General features: G+C 45.5%; 1 protein-coding gene across 7 annotated transcripts in view; it reads right to left on the reverse strand.

The window, feature by feature from the left end:
• fkbp15a (FKBP prolyl isomerase family member 15a) overlaps positions 1-17,576 on the reverse strand; it is a 71,512-nt gene that overhangs the window by 17,728 nt on the left and 36,208 nt on the right. For 6 of the 7 annotated variants that reach the window (XR_013549196.1, XR_013549195.1, XM_078426149.1 and 3 more), the window contains 7 exons: positions 17,078-17,180; positions 13,361-13,470; positions 11,794-11,898; positions 11,019-11,113; positions 9,701-9,803; positions 5,763-5,795; positions 339-510 (listed from right to left, as the gene is read on the reverse strand). Coding sequence is in view for 5 of the 7 variants with exons in the window: in XM_078426149.1 (XP_078282275.1) it covers positions 339-510; positions 5,763-5,795; positions 9,701-9,803; positions 11,019-11,113; positions 11,794-11,898; positions 13,361-13,470; positions 17,078-17,180 (721 nt within the window). In the remaining 2 variants the exon portion in view is untranslated. The remainder of the gene's footprint in view (positions 1-338; positions 511-5,762; positions 5,796-9,700; positions 9,804-11,018; positions 11,114-11,793; positions 11,899-13,360; positions 13,471-17,077; positions 17,181-17,576) is intronic. The other variant, XM_078426150.1, reaches the window with a different exon arrangement.

Consider the following 17,576-nt stretch of genomic DNA (forward strand, 5'->3'; position numbering starts at 1 on the left):
ACCCTCGCGGACTCACAGCAACGTCCGTCTGACACGCGGACCCTCGCGGACTCACAGCAACGTCCGTCTGACATTTGAGTTTCACTGTACCTTAATTAAGGCAGGCACAGGTTACTGATTATACATGATCAGTCATGATCACAATGAATGTCGGTGCTGGCTCGAAGGGCCAAATGGCCTCCTCCTGCACCTATTTTCTATGTCTATGTTAATTGGTGCACGTGACAATAAACAGACCTTTGAATTGCCACAATACACCCACCCAAACTGTAACACAGGCAAAGAAACAAGTTGTGAGTTGGCGTGCAAGTTGGAGAAGTTGTGAGACAGTTGTGCACCTGATAACTGGATCTCCACGCTGCTGAGGCTCAGTCCCTGGTCCTCTACCTTCTGCTGTGCCGATGCCAGCTGGCTGCGTAGCTCCATCTCCTTCTTCTGGTGGGCGGTGAGCTCCAACTGCAGCCTGGCCACCTGGCCCGTGGCTGCCGCTAGCTCCTCCGTCACCTTCACCTGCGGCACAGGGGGACAAACAAACATCCAGCCTTTACTTCATGGGACCAGGACGGCCTCAAACATGGTGCCCCAGCTACTCTCCTTTCACAGAGCAGATGACCAATACATCACACATGGGAGCAACCCCTGGATATAGAGGAGGCATTCAACATGGTCAACTGTGGAAATCTTTGCCTCAGGCAGTTGTGGAGGCCAAGTCAGTGGATATTTATAAGGCAGAGATAGATAGATTCTTGATTAGTACGGGTGTCAGGGGTTACGGGGAGAAGGCAGGAGAATGGGGTTGGGAGGGAAAGATAGATCAGCCATGATTGAATAGCGGAGTAGACTTGATGGGCCGAATGGCCTAATTCTGCTCCTATCACTTTGAACATGAATCTCAGTAGCTTTTCAAAACAAAACGTTTCAGTTTTTTATTGTCATGTTGGGTGCAATGCTGCCAAAGCAGCTCCACAACACAAATCTGGCTCTTCACCAAATGCCTCCAGGTAAATAGGACTTCAGAGTTTTAGTTTGAGTTCACTGTCAAGTGTACCGAAGTACAGTGAAAAGCTTTTTTTGCGTGCTAACCAGTCAGCAGAAAGACAATACAATCGAGCCATCCACAGTGTATAGATACATGATAAAATTACCTCTTCAGGGACAAAGTGGTTGACAACTAAATCCCTTTAGACATAACTCTAACTTTAAGGTGCTATACCAGGTTCTATTATTATTACCCTACCAATTGGCAATGCAACAGATGACAAGCATAAAGTAGGAGACTTGCTTTTCAACTATGTTATCTACAGATTATTTTCACGCGTTTAGTTCAAGAATGGGTCATAAGATCATAAGTGATCGGAGCAGAATTAAGCCATTTGGCCCATCAAGTCTACTCCGCCATTCAATCATGGCTGATCTATCTCTCCCTCCTAACCCCATTCTCCTGCCTTCTCCCCATAACCCCTGACATCAGCTCCTTATGCTGATGCCAATATCCCATGGAATGGTTTACCTCTTTACCACACCATTCCTTAAGCCACATTTCTATCCACTCTTCCCCACCTTGTCAACACAGCAGCATGGCTATCTTTCCCCCAGTTTTTCTCATTATCTTTGACTTGCACCAAGCCCGCACGATACCTTGGACTCTGCACAATCCCACAAACACCGCTCATTATCGAACCCGCCAGAAAAGACGCCAACAGTGCAATAAAACAGCCCTGTACTTTAACATGACTGGACAACCTGCCCCACAAAAACCCATGCACAAAATGCCATGAAGAGTTCTGAACCTATCCCCGCTATTAACTACCGGCACGGTAGCGCAGCGGTAGAGTTGCTGCTTTACAGCGAATGCAGCGCCGGAGACTCAGGTTCGATCTTGACTACGGGTGCTGCACTGTAAGGAGTTTGTACGTTCTCCCCGTGACCTGCGTGGGTTTTCTCCGAGATCTTCGGTTTCCTCCCACACTCCAAAGACGTACAGGTATGTAGGTTAATTGGCTGGGTAAATGTAAAAATTGTCCCTAGTGGGTGTAGGATAGTGTTAATGTACGGGGATCGCTGGGCGGCACGGACTTGGTGGGCATCATAGTGCACCATCTACACAACCCTTTTACTTCACAACTCAATCACTCAGCACAGCATTGACTAACTAACTCCACACCAACCACACAAAGCTCTCTACCATTAACCAGACCAGGCTCAATAGGATACATTAAAAAGTGATGTTCTTTATTTCAATAATAGGCCTACAGTTGAATGCAAGTAGAATCTGACAAACCCAACATTAGTTCATGAGTGATAAGAGCAGCATTAGGCCATTGAGTCTGCTCCGCCATTCAATCATGGCTGATCTATCTCTCCCTCTCAACCCCATTCTCCTGCCTTCTCCCCAAAACCCCTGACACCCGTAGTCATTAAGAATCTACCAATCTCCTCCATAAAAATATCCATTGACTTGGCTTCCACAGCCGTCTGTGGCAATGAATTCCAGATTCGCCAACCTCTGACTAAAGAAATCTCCTTCCTGTAGGAAGATTGGGGCAGTGCAATGTGCAGGTGCCAGCATAGATCCGCAGAACTACATCAGATGTCACCTTTGTCACATCCACATCTGTATACACTGTCGGTGACTAATGGTAAACCTGCAGGAGGGACGCTCAGAGGATTACAAAGAATTGGAAGAGGTAAATAATTTTTTTAAGAACATTTACTGGTTATTTTTTGTGTGTTTTATAATGTTATTTATTGAGATCTGTGTTTACAGATCGTTTATGCTGCTGCAATTGCAAATGTCTTTGCTCCTTTTCCGTCCTATGACTAGTAAACACTCCTGACTCTCGACTATTGAAAGAGCCTTACACAGAATCTCAGCTGAGAATCTCAAGTTAAAACTAAATTGTCACAGGCAGGAAGATGTTCACAAGATTGTGCTCTGCAAGGAAATAACTTCAAATAAACTTACTGTGAACAAAGGAGTTTAGCTATCTGTGGTGTTCTTTACAATGCTTTATAAGCAATCAGATTTTATATCCGGGTTACCAATTTCACAGCTATGTTTAACAATGTGCCTTGAGGCTCAAGTTGTAACTCCAGCCCAATGGTAGAATCAACATGTGCCCAACACGAGTACCACATGAAAGGCAGTGAACCTCATGAACTGGCTGAAATATCAACACAAAACAGACACTAAAAGTCGGCATCACTCAGCTGCAACATGTTGCCCAGCCTTAACACAGCAACGGCAGAACCACTTTAACAGGGGGTCAAGTGTGCTGCAACATTCCACATTCTCATACCTTTAGAAAGGAGATGAGGAGGAATTTCTTTGGTCAGAGGGTGGTGAATCTGTAGAATTCATTGCCAGAGAAAGCCGTGGAGGCCATTAATGGATATTTTAAAGGCGAATATTGATAAATTCTTGATTAGATTCAAGATTCAATTTAATTGTCACATGTACCAATTAAGGTACAGTGAAATTTGAGTTACCATACAGCCATATACTAAGTAAAAAGCAACAAGATTAGTCAGGGGTTACGGGGCGAAGGCAGGAGAATGGGATTGAGAGGGAAAGATAGATCAGCCATGGTTGAATGGTGGAGGATACTCGATGGGCCGAATGGCCTAATTCTGCTCCTAGAACTTATGACCTTCTATTGTCTGAGAGTCATAATGCTCATGGGGTCATTAATTCAATGTACTTTAACAATGGCGGCTGTGGGGAACAACAAGGGAGAAAGAAGACAGAACAAGTAATCTGCTCCAGTTGTGCTTCTGTCCATGGTTATCCATTCTAGTTATATAGGGAAATAACTGCAGATGCTGGTACAAATTGAAGGTATCACAAAATGCTGGAGTAACTCAGCGGGTCTGGCAGCATCTCTGGAGAGAAGGAATGGGCGACATTTCGGGTCGAGACCGTTCTTCAGACTGATTCTAGTTATATTCTCGTTACAGTGCACAACAGCAGAGTTAACTGTTGTGAGATTGTACTGGCTGATATTACAGAATAATTAGGAAAAAAAATCAATTAACTCCGTGGAAAACACCCGGTATATCAAATTGTTTGGGAAAGTAGTAATGGACTCGAGGTCTCATACACCTCTCTCACTGACTTTAAAGAATAACCAGCTACAAAGAACGTGAAACAATTCACGGGTGGCCTTACATGATGTTTACGACGAGAACACCCATGACAATAGACAATAGACAGGTGCAGGAGGAGGCCATTCGCCCCTTCGAGCCAGCACCGCCATTCAATGTGATCATGGCTGATCATTCTCAATCAGTACCCCGTTCCTGCCTTCTCCCCATACCCCCTGACTCCGCTATCCTTAAGAGCTCTATCTAGCTCTCTCGTGAATGCATTCAGAGAATTGGCCTCCACTGCCTTCTGAGGCAGAGAATTCCACAGATTCACAACTCTCTGACTTTAAAAGTTTTTCCTCATCTCCGTTGTAAATGGCCTACCCCTTATTCTTACATGACAGACAGCCTGCTTTCCAGCACAGCCACCTCCTCAGTCACGAAAGATCAATTACTCTCATGGACGTTAAAAAACAAGATGTGGAGGCCAAGTCAGTGGATATTTTTAATGGATAGATTCTTGATTATTACAGGTGTCGAGGGTTATGGGGAGAAGGCAGGAGAATGGGGTTGAGAGGGAGAGATAGGTCAGCCATGATTGAATGGTGTAGATGATGGGCCGTATGGCCTAATAAGCTCCTATCACTTACGAACATATGAATAACCATGACAGGCACGGGTTACTGAGTGTGGAGGATCAGCCATGATCACAATGGCGGTGCTGGCTCGAAGGGCCAAATGGCCATTTTCTATGTTTCTATCTCCCCAGTCCAAAAGATCACTGACCCTCTTGAGGAAGGGGAAGGACACCAAGCCTTCACCTCATGGCTGTTTACAAAAAAAGTCAGATACTCCAAACAATTTAATGGAAACTCTCCTTTTAGCAGATTAAGAGTGTCAAGGAGATCTTGAAACTACAATGATGATATTGAACATCGCAAATAATGCCGAGCGCAATCTCAGGTAAGGAGCAAGATGGGATCTCTCCTCTCCTCTCCTCTCCTCTCCTGCCTCAGGTTTTAGTTTTATTTAGTTTAGAGATACAGCACGGAAACAGGCCCTTCGCCGACTGAGTCCGCACCGACCAGCGATCCCGTACACATACACTACCCTACACACTAGGGACAATTTACAATTACACCAAGACAATTAGCCTACAAACCTGCACGTCTTTGGAGCGTGGAGGAAACCGGAGACGCCGGAGAAAACCCACGCAGGTCACGGGGAGAACATACAAACTCCGTGCAGACAGCGCCCTTAGGCAGGAATGAACCTGGGTCTCTGGCGCTATGAGGCAGCAGCTCCACAGCTGAGCCTTACTATCACCACGGACCTTGACTGCCAAAACTAACGGTTGCAGCACTACGAGCTTTGTGGGTGGGTAGGTGGGTGGCAGGCAGTGAATAAGCAATCTGAGAGGCAAGGCTGCAGCTTGGGGGCATTTCACTGTGGCTTTGAGGACATGCATGCTCCAGGGGGAGGGTTAGGGGAGGATTTGCAGAGAGATGAAGGGAAACAATAGTTTGAAAAGGACAAATTAAGCAGCAGGTGGATTTTGTTGCTCTTATTCAGCAGAAAGGCTGGCGGGTTAATACTTTAATTACAAGGATTACCCAAGGAGAAAGGGCAGAAGATGATACCAAGCACAGACTCACGCAGAAGATGGACACCCTCACCTGTGCTCTTGCCAACTCCCCTGACAATGCAAGCTAGGAAGAGAAAGTAAACTGACAGTCAAGTGCAGCACGTACTAAATGAGGCACACGTACAGAGGAAGAATGGAGACAGTCATTGCCACTTTGAAACATCAAACATAATTCACACAGGTTCATGACTTGACCGTACACTGCAGAAACTCATGCTCCCTCCACTTACACACCCCCTGCACCTACACGCACTCCGTCCCCGAATCCCAAGAACAGTTAGACTTGCTATGAAATAGATTAATATAGGTGTCAGGGATTACGGGGAGAAGGCAGGAGAATGGGGTTAAGAGGGGAAGATAGATCAGCCATGATTGAATGACGGAGTAGACTTGATGGGCCGAATGGCCTGATTCTGCTCCTATCAACTTATAAACATGATGCTTTCCCTAAACGTTTGTAGCTTTCATCCACCGACTAGTGCTTAAACATCAGTCTTGCTGAGTAAGCAATCAAATACAAAGCAACTGGTCCCAGCTGATGTAGCTGCTCATCCAGCCACTGAGCCCCACCACACAGGCAAAGATGCCACTTACTCACTAATGTTATCTGGAAAACCTCAAAATCACCTCTACGCCCAAAGCCCTCCCACCAACAAAGAGCACAGAGGCTGCGTGCGAGAGATGCTTTCACTTTTGTTTAGTTTAGAAATGAGATTCAGCACGGAAACAAGCCCTTCGGCCCACTGAGTCCGCGCCAACCAGCATTCCCCGCACACTAACACTATCCTATACACACGCACACACACACACACACTTTACAATTTTCACCGAATTAGGTTGATCGGCTTGGTATAATTGTAATTTGTCCCTAGTGCGTGTAGGATGGTGTACGTGTGCGAAGGTCGCTGGTCAGTGCGGACTCACTAGCTTTTTGTGTCTATCTTCGGTTGAAACCAGCATCTGCAGGTCCTGCCTAAGCAAGAATATGGAATGATTTAGTTTCAGAAAGGAAAAGTAAAACACAAGGTCCAGTATTAAAAATGTGTTAAAGAACTCGGGAGATTATTAGTTACTGTACAAGATCAAAGAGGAAAGGCATAAAAGGACTGGACTCAGAACAGTTGGTAAGAGGGAGCAGGGAGAGCGAGAGGCTGTTCACAAACACAGGAGAATCAGCAGTCAACAGAAGACAGAGGAATGGATACTAAACAAAGAACATGCAAAATAGGTGCAGGAGGAGGCCATTTGGCCCTTCAAGCCAGCACCGCCAATCACTGTGATCATGGCTGATCATCCACAATCAGTAACCCGTTCCTGCCTTCTCCCCATATCCCTTGATTCCACTAGCCCCTAGAGTTCTATCTAACTCTCTTTTAAATTCATCCAGTGAATCGGCCTCCACTGCCTTCTGTGGCAGAGAATTCCACAAATTCACAGCTCTCTGGGTGAAAATGGTTTTTCTCACCTCAGTTATAAAAGGCCTCCCCTTTATTCTTAATGTGGCCCCTGGTTCTGGACTCCCCCAACATTGGGAACATTTTTCCTGCATCTAGCTTGTCCAGTCCTTCTATAATTTTATAAGTTTCTATGAGGCCCCCTCTCATCCTTCTAAATTCTGCACCACAATCACCTGCTGGAGGACCAACAAGGGTTGAAAGAACAGACTGTGACGGCCACCTGTTCAATATTACTTTTGTACCGCGTGTAAATTACTTAATAAATCTGTCGCACTGACAGCAACATATCTGTCCCGTAGTGGCAAACAAGTAAAACTGACAGAGTTTGCACAGCCTGAATGTGCCTGATCTGCCGAGTTACTCCAGCGCTTTGTGTCCTTTTGTGTACTAACCAGCACCTACAATTCTATATTTCTGCATTCTATGATCATCTTCATTCGCCGCTGTTTCATACAAAAACTACTTAGTAGTATGATCAAGACTAACAAGCAGAATAATCCTGTCTTAAATTGGCAGAATGGAGGTACTTCAGTTACAAATCCTGGAACTAATATAATTCTAATATACTTTTCAATTAAACTTTAAAACAATTTTGTGCAAAGAAAAGTAGAAGACATTTGCAAAAAGCAAAGAGACAGTAAGAATTAATGAGTCGGAGAGAAATCTGCAGATGCTGGTTTAAATCGAAGGTAGACATAAAATGCTGGAGTAACTCAGCGGGACAGGCAGCGTCTCTGGAGAGAGGGAATGGGTGACGTTTCGGGCCGAGACCCGAAACGTCACCCATTCCTTCTCTCCAGAGATGCTGCCTGCCCCTCTGAGTTACTCCAGCATTTTGTGTCAACCGTAGGAATTAATGAACTTAGTTGATACAACTAGCAATAAAACCAAAGGAGACAGAACAAATTGTGGTGCGTTCAGAAAAAATGATCTTGCGTGAAACAGCAATTAAGAAACATAACGTAAAGGATCCAGGTGTTGCAATGGGACTCAACACACTGATATCCAAACTGGTGTGGACCAAGATCTCCTTGATAATACAGAACATGAGAAATATTGGACCACAAGAATACTTACTTACATGTGCAACTGTGTTTTTAAAGACTATTTTTTTGAAAAGATGTACATACACATTCTTTGTCAAGTCCACTGACACTTGCAGTGAGGAATATCAACAGTGAAAGCCTGATTTATCACAATCTTCTTCCAAACTATGAAACTAAGATTCAAATGTACTGCAGCAGAGATGCTTCCCCTGAGGTGAAGTAAATGCCTGATGGGAACCCAGCTACGTTCTCAGCAAGGCCACGGCTGCACTTGGGTAACTCTGCCCACATTCCTTTTGCCTTTCTTCCTGCACGCCACACCCCCTTGTTAATCGAGTATTCCTGAGGTGATTGCATTGATTATCCCAGAGTTTCTGTCCCAATCCTCATTCCTCACAAGAATCCACCTCAGCTTCACCAGACCACGGGCCCACGTACACGGGTGCAAGAAACCCAAGCCTAGGCTTGACAGGGTTCAGAAAAGATTTCCAAGGATGTTGCCAGGACTAGAAGGTGTGAGCTACAGGGCGAGGTTGAGTAGGCTGGGTCTCTATTCTATGGAGCGTAGGAGGATGAGGGGAGATCTTATTAGAAGTATACAAAATCATGAGAGGAATAGATCGGATAGATGCACAGTCTTTTACCCAGAGTAAGGGAACGACGACCAGAGGGACATAGGTTCAAGGTGAAGGGGAAAAGATTTAATAGGAATCCGAGGGGTAACTTTTTCACACAGAGGATGGTGGGTGTATGGAACAAGCTGCCAGAGGAGGTAGTTGAGGCAGGGGCTATTCCATTATTTAAGAAACAGTTAGACAGGTACATGGATAGTACAGGTTTGGAGGGATATGGACCAAGCGCAGACAAGTGGGACTAGGGTCGCTGGGACACTGTTGCCTGGTGTGGGCGAGTTAGGCCGAAGGATCTGTTTCCGCGCTGTATCACTCTATGACTCCACCTTCTGCTGCTCCACAAGCAGGATGTGAAGACCATGTGATAGTGTCATACAGAGTGGAAACAGGCCATGCGGCCCAACTTGCCCACACCGACCCACATGTCATGGTACAATAGTCCCACCTGCCTGCGTTTGGCCCACACCCCTCTAAACATGTCCTGTCCATTCTATCATTCTAATGCTCCATGACATATAACAGGTTGGAAAGAATTGTTTGCAGCACAATTAAAATAACCATAAACTTAACACAAGAGTGTAATGTTTGAAATATCAAAGCTTGCATCTAAAAGTGCTTGAGTGGTCTTACTGTTGTGCTATTGCTCCTGCTACAAAAGATCATTAAAACAAACATAAAATGTATCAACTTAACAATAACATGCTGTAAGACTGAGGGCCAAGTTGGCCCAGTCCAAAATCAATGCCAAATGTAAACAGAAGCAGGGATGCACAGAGGGATGGGTGTCAGACTGTAACAGTCAGGACAGCAAGTGCACAATAACCCCAAGCTTACCTTCTCCTGCTCTGCAAGCAGGATGCGGGCTTGGTTATTCTCTGTTGAGGACATCAGAGAGTCGTTCCTCTGCTCCATCAACGAATTACTTTGCTCCACGTATCTGCAAGCAGGAAGAGACCCACAATTATGAAAATGAAATATGGGTCGTGAGACATGGGAAATGAGAATAAGGACTGTCTTTAGATGTAAAAACAAAATGGCACATTGAACAGACTTTACGAATTGAGACAACAGGATACCAAATACAGAGAGAGGTTGGCCAGGCTGGGACTATATTCCTAGGAGCGCAGGCAGATGAGAAGTGATCTTATAGAGGTGTACAAAATCATGAGAGGAATAGATCGGGTAGACGCACAGAGTCTCTTGCCCAGAGCAGGGGAATCGAGAACCAGAGGACATAGGTTTAAGGTGAAGGGGGAAAGATTTAATAAGAACCTGGGGGTAACGTTTTCACACAATGGGTGGTAGGTATATGAAACGAGCTGCCGGAGGAGGTGTTTGAGGCGGGTACTATCGTAACGTTTAAGAAACATTTGGACAGGTACATGGATAGGACAGGTTTAAAGGGATATGGGCCAAATGCAGGCAGGTGGAACTCGTGTAGATGGGACGTTGGCCGGTGTGGACAAGTTGAGCCGATGGACCTGTTTCTACGCTGTAAGACTCTATGAATCTATAAGAAAGCAAAATTATATCTTCAGGTGGGAAGTTAAAACGCAAAGGGTGGGAAGTTAAAAAATCTAAACCAGGATATTTAGTCATGGCAGCCTTTCTGGATAGAAGGAATGGGTGCTGTTTCTGGTCGAGACCCTTCGCCTGAAGTATCTGCAGTTCCTTCCTACACACTTCTCTTTTTCCCAGTTCTGAGGAAGAGTAATGGCTCTGAAACGCAAATTCATTTTTCATAAGTGAGTGGAGCAAAATTAGGCCATTCGGCCCATCAAGTCTACTCCGCCATTCAATCGTGGCTGATCTATCTTTCCCTCTCAACCCCATTTTCCTGCCTTCACCCCATTACCCCGACAACGCGTACTAAACAAGAATCTATCGATCTTTGCCTTGAAAATACCCATTGACTTGCCCTCCACAGCCTTCTGTGGTAATGAATTCCACAGATTCACCACCCTCTGACTAAAGAATTTATTTGTCCCTGAATGTTGCCCAATATAAGTGTTTGCAGCATTTGGTATTTTCATCTCCAGCATCTGCATTGTTTTAATTTTCAATGATTTTTACAAAAATAAATCAGCTGAACCAAAGCAAAAGCATCCTTCACGTTGCTCAGAGTTAATGCAGTTTGATTCCTTCCCCATACCTTTGGTTTCTCTGGATCAGCTCACTGATCTTTCCATTCTGCTCTTCAATCCGACCGCTTTTATCAAACACTTCTTGCTTCAGTCTCTCATTTTCCTAGAGAGGAAAGTAGTGGATATGAAACGAAACAAAAAAACTGTAGACAACCTCTTTAGATCTAGGACTTTACTGCAAGAGTTTCTCTAGACAGGATCCTAAGCATGACCACAACAAACCGCTACACTGTGGACCTTTAGTCCATCATTTGATCAGTATGGATGTCAGGGGTTATCGGGAGAAGGCAGGAGAATGGGATTGAGAGGAAAAGATTGATCAGCCATTACTGAATGGCCATGTAGACTTGAGAGGCCGAATAGCCTAATTCTGCTCCTAGAACTTAAAAGGTCCTATAACTTGTGAACCTATAAGAGAGACACCCAAAGTGCTGGAGTAAGCCAGACAGCATCTCTGGAGAAAAGGAATAGATGACGTTTTGAGTCTCGACCAGAAACGTCACCCATTCCTTCTCTCCAGAGATGCTGCCTACTCCAGCTTTTTGTGTCTACCTTCGATTTTAACCAGCATCTGTAGTTTTTTTCCTACACCTGTTTCAACAATATTGGCTCTAAATCACCCAACTCCCTTCTCAACAATACAATGGGCTGTGATGGTTCAAACAGGCAGCTCAGTACCTCGTCTACAGCAACGTGGGAGAGCACTAAACGCCAGGCTCGTCAGTGACGGTCACACCCTTTAACTGAATAAAGGTAGCAAACAGACACAGTGACTGCACTTACCTGTATGATTCTCTGGATATTATGCATTATCATGCTTGTTTCCATGGTGAACGATGAAATGCCTGGGACTGAGGGCCCTGTGCTGTGCTTCTGCAAGTCTTCCATCTGTGACAAAAGACAGATCTCAGCTTCGATAAGATGCATCAATCCACTCTTGGTTACAGTCCTATTATCATCTTTTACCAGCACAATCTGTTCACATCATTTACATCCTCTAAAACTGCATCCAAATCCCCTTGATAGACACAAGGTGCTGGAGTAACTCAGCGGGACAGGCAGCATCTCTGGAGAGAAGAAATGGGTGACATTTCGGGTCGAGACCCTTCTTCAGAAATTCAGCGGGACAGGCAGCATCTCTGGAGAGAAGAAATGGATGACATTTCGGGTCGAGACCCTTCTTCAGAAGGAGAATTAGTGGCAAGGGAAACGAGAGATATGCAAGGGCAAGGTGTGAAAACGAGAGATCAAAGGGGCAAAACTCAACAAAAATGTAGAATAGATCATTGTTAGCTAGGGGAAGGTGACAACGAGGTGTACAATGTTAAAAACTCAAGCCTAATTCCCTTCATCCAGAATTAATAATAATTCTTACGCCAGGCAAACGACATCAACATTCATCAGCAACGCTTACTATAGAGTATTATCCAGGGTTAAAACACTATCGTGACCGAACAAAGTCAGCATGGTCTTATGAAATAGAATTCATGTTTAAAAAATCTACTGGAGTTTTTTTGAGGATATAATTTTTAGAGAAGGGAATATCAGTGGAAATTGAATACTTACAGAAGGTTTCGATAAGGTCCCATGTAAGAGGTGTGTGCATAAAGTTAAAACATGTGGGATTCTTGACCGGCATCTGCAGTTCCTACAACAGCCTGACCGCGGGACAAGACGGCAGGGGAAGAGAAAAGACATTGTGGCCTTCCATCACAGTGAAGAGGGACTGGAGGAGACTCACTGTGATGGATGTTTCTTTTTGTTTGATGTTAGTTTGTGATTGTATGTGTTATTGCATTTTTATTGATTATTCTTATTGGTCTTATTGTTGAACTGCGGGTAATGTTTCATTTCACTACACATTTATGTGTATGTGAGAAATAAACCACTATTGACTATTGACTATTGACACCTATTCCCTTTTACCCGAGATGTTGCCTGACCTGCTGTTACTGCAGCATTTTCTGTCTATCTTTGGCCTACTCCTGGTTTCTTTATTTATACGTTAAATAATTGCCTTTGACTGAGTTTATTGACTAGATACATATCCGCATGTGAATACTTCTAGCAATGTCGAATTCATTAAGACTCTGGGTTTCCACTCCCCCCCCCCCCAACCCACCTCACCTCGCCTCACCCCCACCTCACCCCCTCACACCTCACCCACTCCCACCCCCCCCCCACCACCTCACCCCCACTCCCCCCCACCTCACCCCTCTCTCTTCCAGCCTTTTGACTTACTGTATCATGCCTAAAATTAATCCAGTTAAGATTAGTGCCCAGTTTGTATCCAGGTAACTCCAGGTAGCTCTTTAAAAAGCAAACCTGCAGAATCTCAAATTCAGCTCACCTTAAGAGCAAGGTGGTCAATTTTATCTGATGCCTTGCTAATGGCCAATCGAATTTCAGTGTTGTGCTGGCGAGCCTCAGTCATCATGAACGAGGTGACGTCACCACTAGCTGCAAAAAAAGGGAACAAATAAAATCACCTTAAAATGCTTTACTTGGGAAAGATGCCAAATGTTCAATGTAACACTCTGCAGACAAATAGACAATAGACAATAGACAATAGGTGCAGGAGTAGGCCATTCAGCCCTTCGAGCCAGCACCACCATTCAATGCGATCATGGCTGATCACTATCAATCAGTACCCCGTTCCTGCCTTCTCCCCATACCCCCTCACTCCGCTATCCTTAAGAGCTCTATCCAGCTCTCTCTTGAAAGCATCCAACGAACTGGCCTCCACTGCCTTCTGAGGCAGAGAATTCCACACCTTCACCACCCTCTGACTGAAAAAGTTCTTCCTCATCTCCGTTCTAAATGGCCTACCCCTTATTCTCAAACTGTGGCCCCTTGTTCTGGACTCCCCCAACATTGGGAACATGTTATCTGCCTCTAATGTGTCCAATCCCCTAATTATCTTATATGTTTCAATAAGATCCCCCCTCATCCTTCTAAATTCCAGTGTATACAAGCCCAATCGCTCCAGCCTTTCAACATACGACAGTCCCGCCATTCCGGGAATTAATCTAGTGAACCTACGCTGCACGCCCTCCATAGCAAGAATATCCTTCCTCAAATTTGGAGACCAAAACTGCACACAGTACTCCAGGTGCGGTCTCACCAGGGCCCGGTACAACTGTAGAAGGACCTCTTTGCTCCTATACTCAACTCCTCTTGTTACGAAGGCCAACATTCCATTGGCTTTCTTCACTGCCTGCTGAACCTGCATGCTTCCTTTCATTGACTGATGCACTAGGACACCCAGATCTCGTTGAACTCCCCCTCCTCCTAACTTGACACCATTCAGATAATAATCTGCCTTTCTATTCTTACTTCCAAAGTGAATAACCTCACACTTATCTACATTAAACTGCATCTGCCATGTATCCGCCCACTCACACAACCTGTCCAGGTCACCCTGCAGCCTTATTGCATCTTCCTCACAATTCACACTACCCCCCAACTTAGTATCATCTGCAAATTTGCTAATGGTACTTTTAATCCCTTCGTCTAAGTCATTAATGTATATCGTAAATAGCTGGGGTCCCAGCACCGAACCTTGCGGTACCCCACTGGTCACTGCCTGCCATTCCGAAAGGGACCCATTTATCCCCACTCTTTGCTTTCTGTCTGTCAACCAATTTTCTATCCATGTCAGTACCCTACCCCCAATACCATGTGCCCTAATTTTGCCCACTAATCTCCTATGTGGGACCTTGTCGAAGGCTTTCTGAAAGTCGAGGTACACCACATCCACTGACTCTCCCTTGTCAATTTTCCTAGTTACATCCTCAAAAAATTCCAGTAGATTTGTCAAGCATGATTTCCCCTTCGTAAATCCATGCTGACTCGGAACGATCCCGTTACTGCTATCCAAATGCTCAGCAATTTCGTCTTTTATAATTGACTCCAGCATTTTCCCCACCACTGATGTCAGACTATTATGTAACTAAACAAACATATCAACATTCCAATCCTCATCAACGCTGCACACCAGACACACTACTTTGTTCAATGTATACAAGGGGGGCAGTCATTGGGGGTTTACCACCATGGCCCCCCTTCCCATGGAACTGGTACATGCACAACACTCTCCTTCAACCCAAATGACCAAGTACATCTACAGGACAAAAGGACACAGAGTGCTGGAGTAACTCAGTGGGTCAGGCAGCATCTGTGGAGAACATGGATAGATGACGTTTCACAGAGTTCTGGAGTAACTCAGCGGGTCAGGCAGCATCTCTGGAGAACATGGATAGGTGACGTTTCACAGAGTGCTGGAGTAACTCAGCGGGTCAGGCAGCATCTCTGGAGAACATGGATAGGTGACGTTTCACAGAGTGCTGGAGTAACTCAGCGGGTCAGGCAGCATCTCTGGAGAACATGGATAGGTGACGTTTCACAGAGTGCTGGAGTAACTCAGCGGGTCAGGCAGCATCTCTGGAGAACATGGATAGGTGACGTTTCGGATCACTTATCCATGCTTTGGAACCCTTCTTCAAACCCTGAAACATGAAGAAGGGTCTCAACCTGAAACGTCACCTACCCATGTTCTCCAAAGATGCTGCCTGACCTGCTGAGTTACTCCGGCACTCTGAGTATTAACCAGCATCTGCAGTTCCTCGTTTCCCTATCTCGATTACTATAAAACAACAGACTGCAATACACTTGCTGCTCACGCCAGTTTTAAAGGCTTTGAATTTCTTCAGCTTTATTCACAACAACTATTCAATACAATATTATTAGATTTTAGATTTTAGATTTAGATTCTACAGCGCGGAAACAGGCCCTTTCGTCCCACCAAGTCCACGCCGCCCAGTGATCCCCGTACATTAACACTATCCTACACACACCAGGGACAATTTTTACATTTACCCAGTCAATTAACCTACAAACCTGCACGTCTTTGGAGTGTGGGAGGAAACCGAAGATCTCGGAGAAAACCCACGCAGGTCACGGGGAGAACGTACAAACTCCATACAGACGGCGCCCGTAGTCAGGAACGAACCTGAGTCTCCGACGCTGCATTCGCTGTAAGGCAGCAACTCTACCGCATAGAGCCTGATGCAAATAGGGCAGCATGGTGGCGCAGTGGTAGTATTGCTGCTTTACAGCGCCAGAGAACTGGGTTCGATCCTGACTTGAGGTGCTATCTGTACGGAGTTTGCATGTTCTCCCAGTGATCGTGTTGGTTTTCTCCGGGTACTCCAGTTTCCTTCCACATCCCAAAAGACGCGCAGGTTTGTAGGTTAATTTGCTTCTGTAAAATTATCCCTATTGTGCAGGATGATACTAGTGTACGGGTGATTGTTGGTCGGCATGGACGGTGGGCCGAAGGGCCTGTTTCAGTTCACTTTAGTTTAGTTTAATGCCACGTGTACCGAGGTACAGTGAAAATATTTTGTTGCGTGCTAACCAGTCAGCGGAAAGACAATACATGATTACAATCGAGCCATTCACAGTGTACAGATACATGATAAGGGAATAACGTTTAGTGCAAGGTAAAGCCAGTGAAGTCCAATCAAAGATAGTCCAAAAGTCACCAATGAGGAAATGGTAGTTCAGGACTGCTCTCTGGTTGTGGTAGGATGGTTCAGTTGCCTGATAACAGCTGGGAAGAAACTGTCCCTGAATCTGGAGGTGTGCATTTTCACACTTCTGTACCTTTTGCCCTATGGGAGAGGGGAGAAGAGGGAGTGGCCGGGGTGCGACTCGTCCTTGATTATGCTGCTGGCCTTGCCAAGGCAGCGTGAGGTGTGGATGGAGTCAGTGGAAGGGAGGTTGGTTTGTGTGATGGTCTGGGCTGCTGGCCTTGCCGAGGCAGCGTGAGGTGTAGATGGAGTCAGTGGAAGGGAGGTTGGTTTGTGTGATGGTCTGGGCTGCTGGCCTTGCCGAGGCAGCGTGAGGTGTAGATGGAGTCAGTGGAAGGGAGGTTGGTTTGTGTGATGGTCTGGGCTGCTGGCCTTGCCGAGGCAGCGTGAGGTGTGGATGGAGTCAGTGGAAGGGAGGTTGGTTTGTGTGCTGGACCCACACTGAACCTCTATTAAATAAACTGCACACGTACCTTGGTACTGGGGTGCTTGAGCTGGGTACATCGGTGTGATTGACTGAATCTGTGTCTGAGCCCCGTGACCTTGTGCGTAACCATAGTGCATTCCTGTGTACGGCTGTGGAATATAATCATTTGCAATCAATTGTGAAAAAGTTTTACAAAAATGTTATCATGTGCTTTCCACCACTGTTCATCAGTCCACTCAGGAATTCAATCACCCCTCCTCCCAGGCTACACGACAAGCCGACACACCACCTTAAACGGCACAAACGAACGAGTAACAGCTCCCACAGGCTGAACACATGAGAAACGGTGATTCCATTAAAGTTGATACAAACTAGGTTTGTGATGTGCAGAATTTAATCCACGGCCTTTGGTATGGTACTTCATTTGTCACTTTATTTGTGGACGTGAACTCTGACTGAACAGCAGAGTCCTTGCTCCCAGGAGCTGGAGTTCACTCACAAAATTTCTCCACCTCACTCCTCTCCTACAGCTTAGTTTATTTATT

This window comes from Rhinoraja longicauda, chromosome 31 (genome assembly GCF_053455715.1).
Source record: "Rhinoraja longicauda isolate Sanriku21f chromosome 31, sRhiLon1.1, whole genome shotgun sequence".
Taxonomy (NCBI): Eukaryota; Metazoa; Chordata; class Chondrichthyes; order Rajiformes; family Arhynchobatidae; genus Rhinoraja; species Rhinoraja longicauda.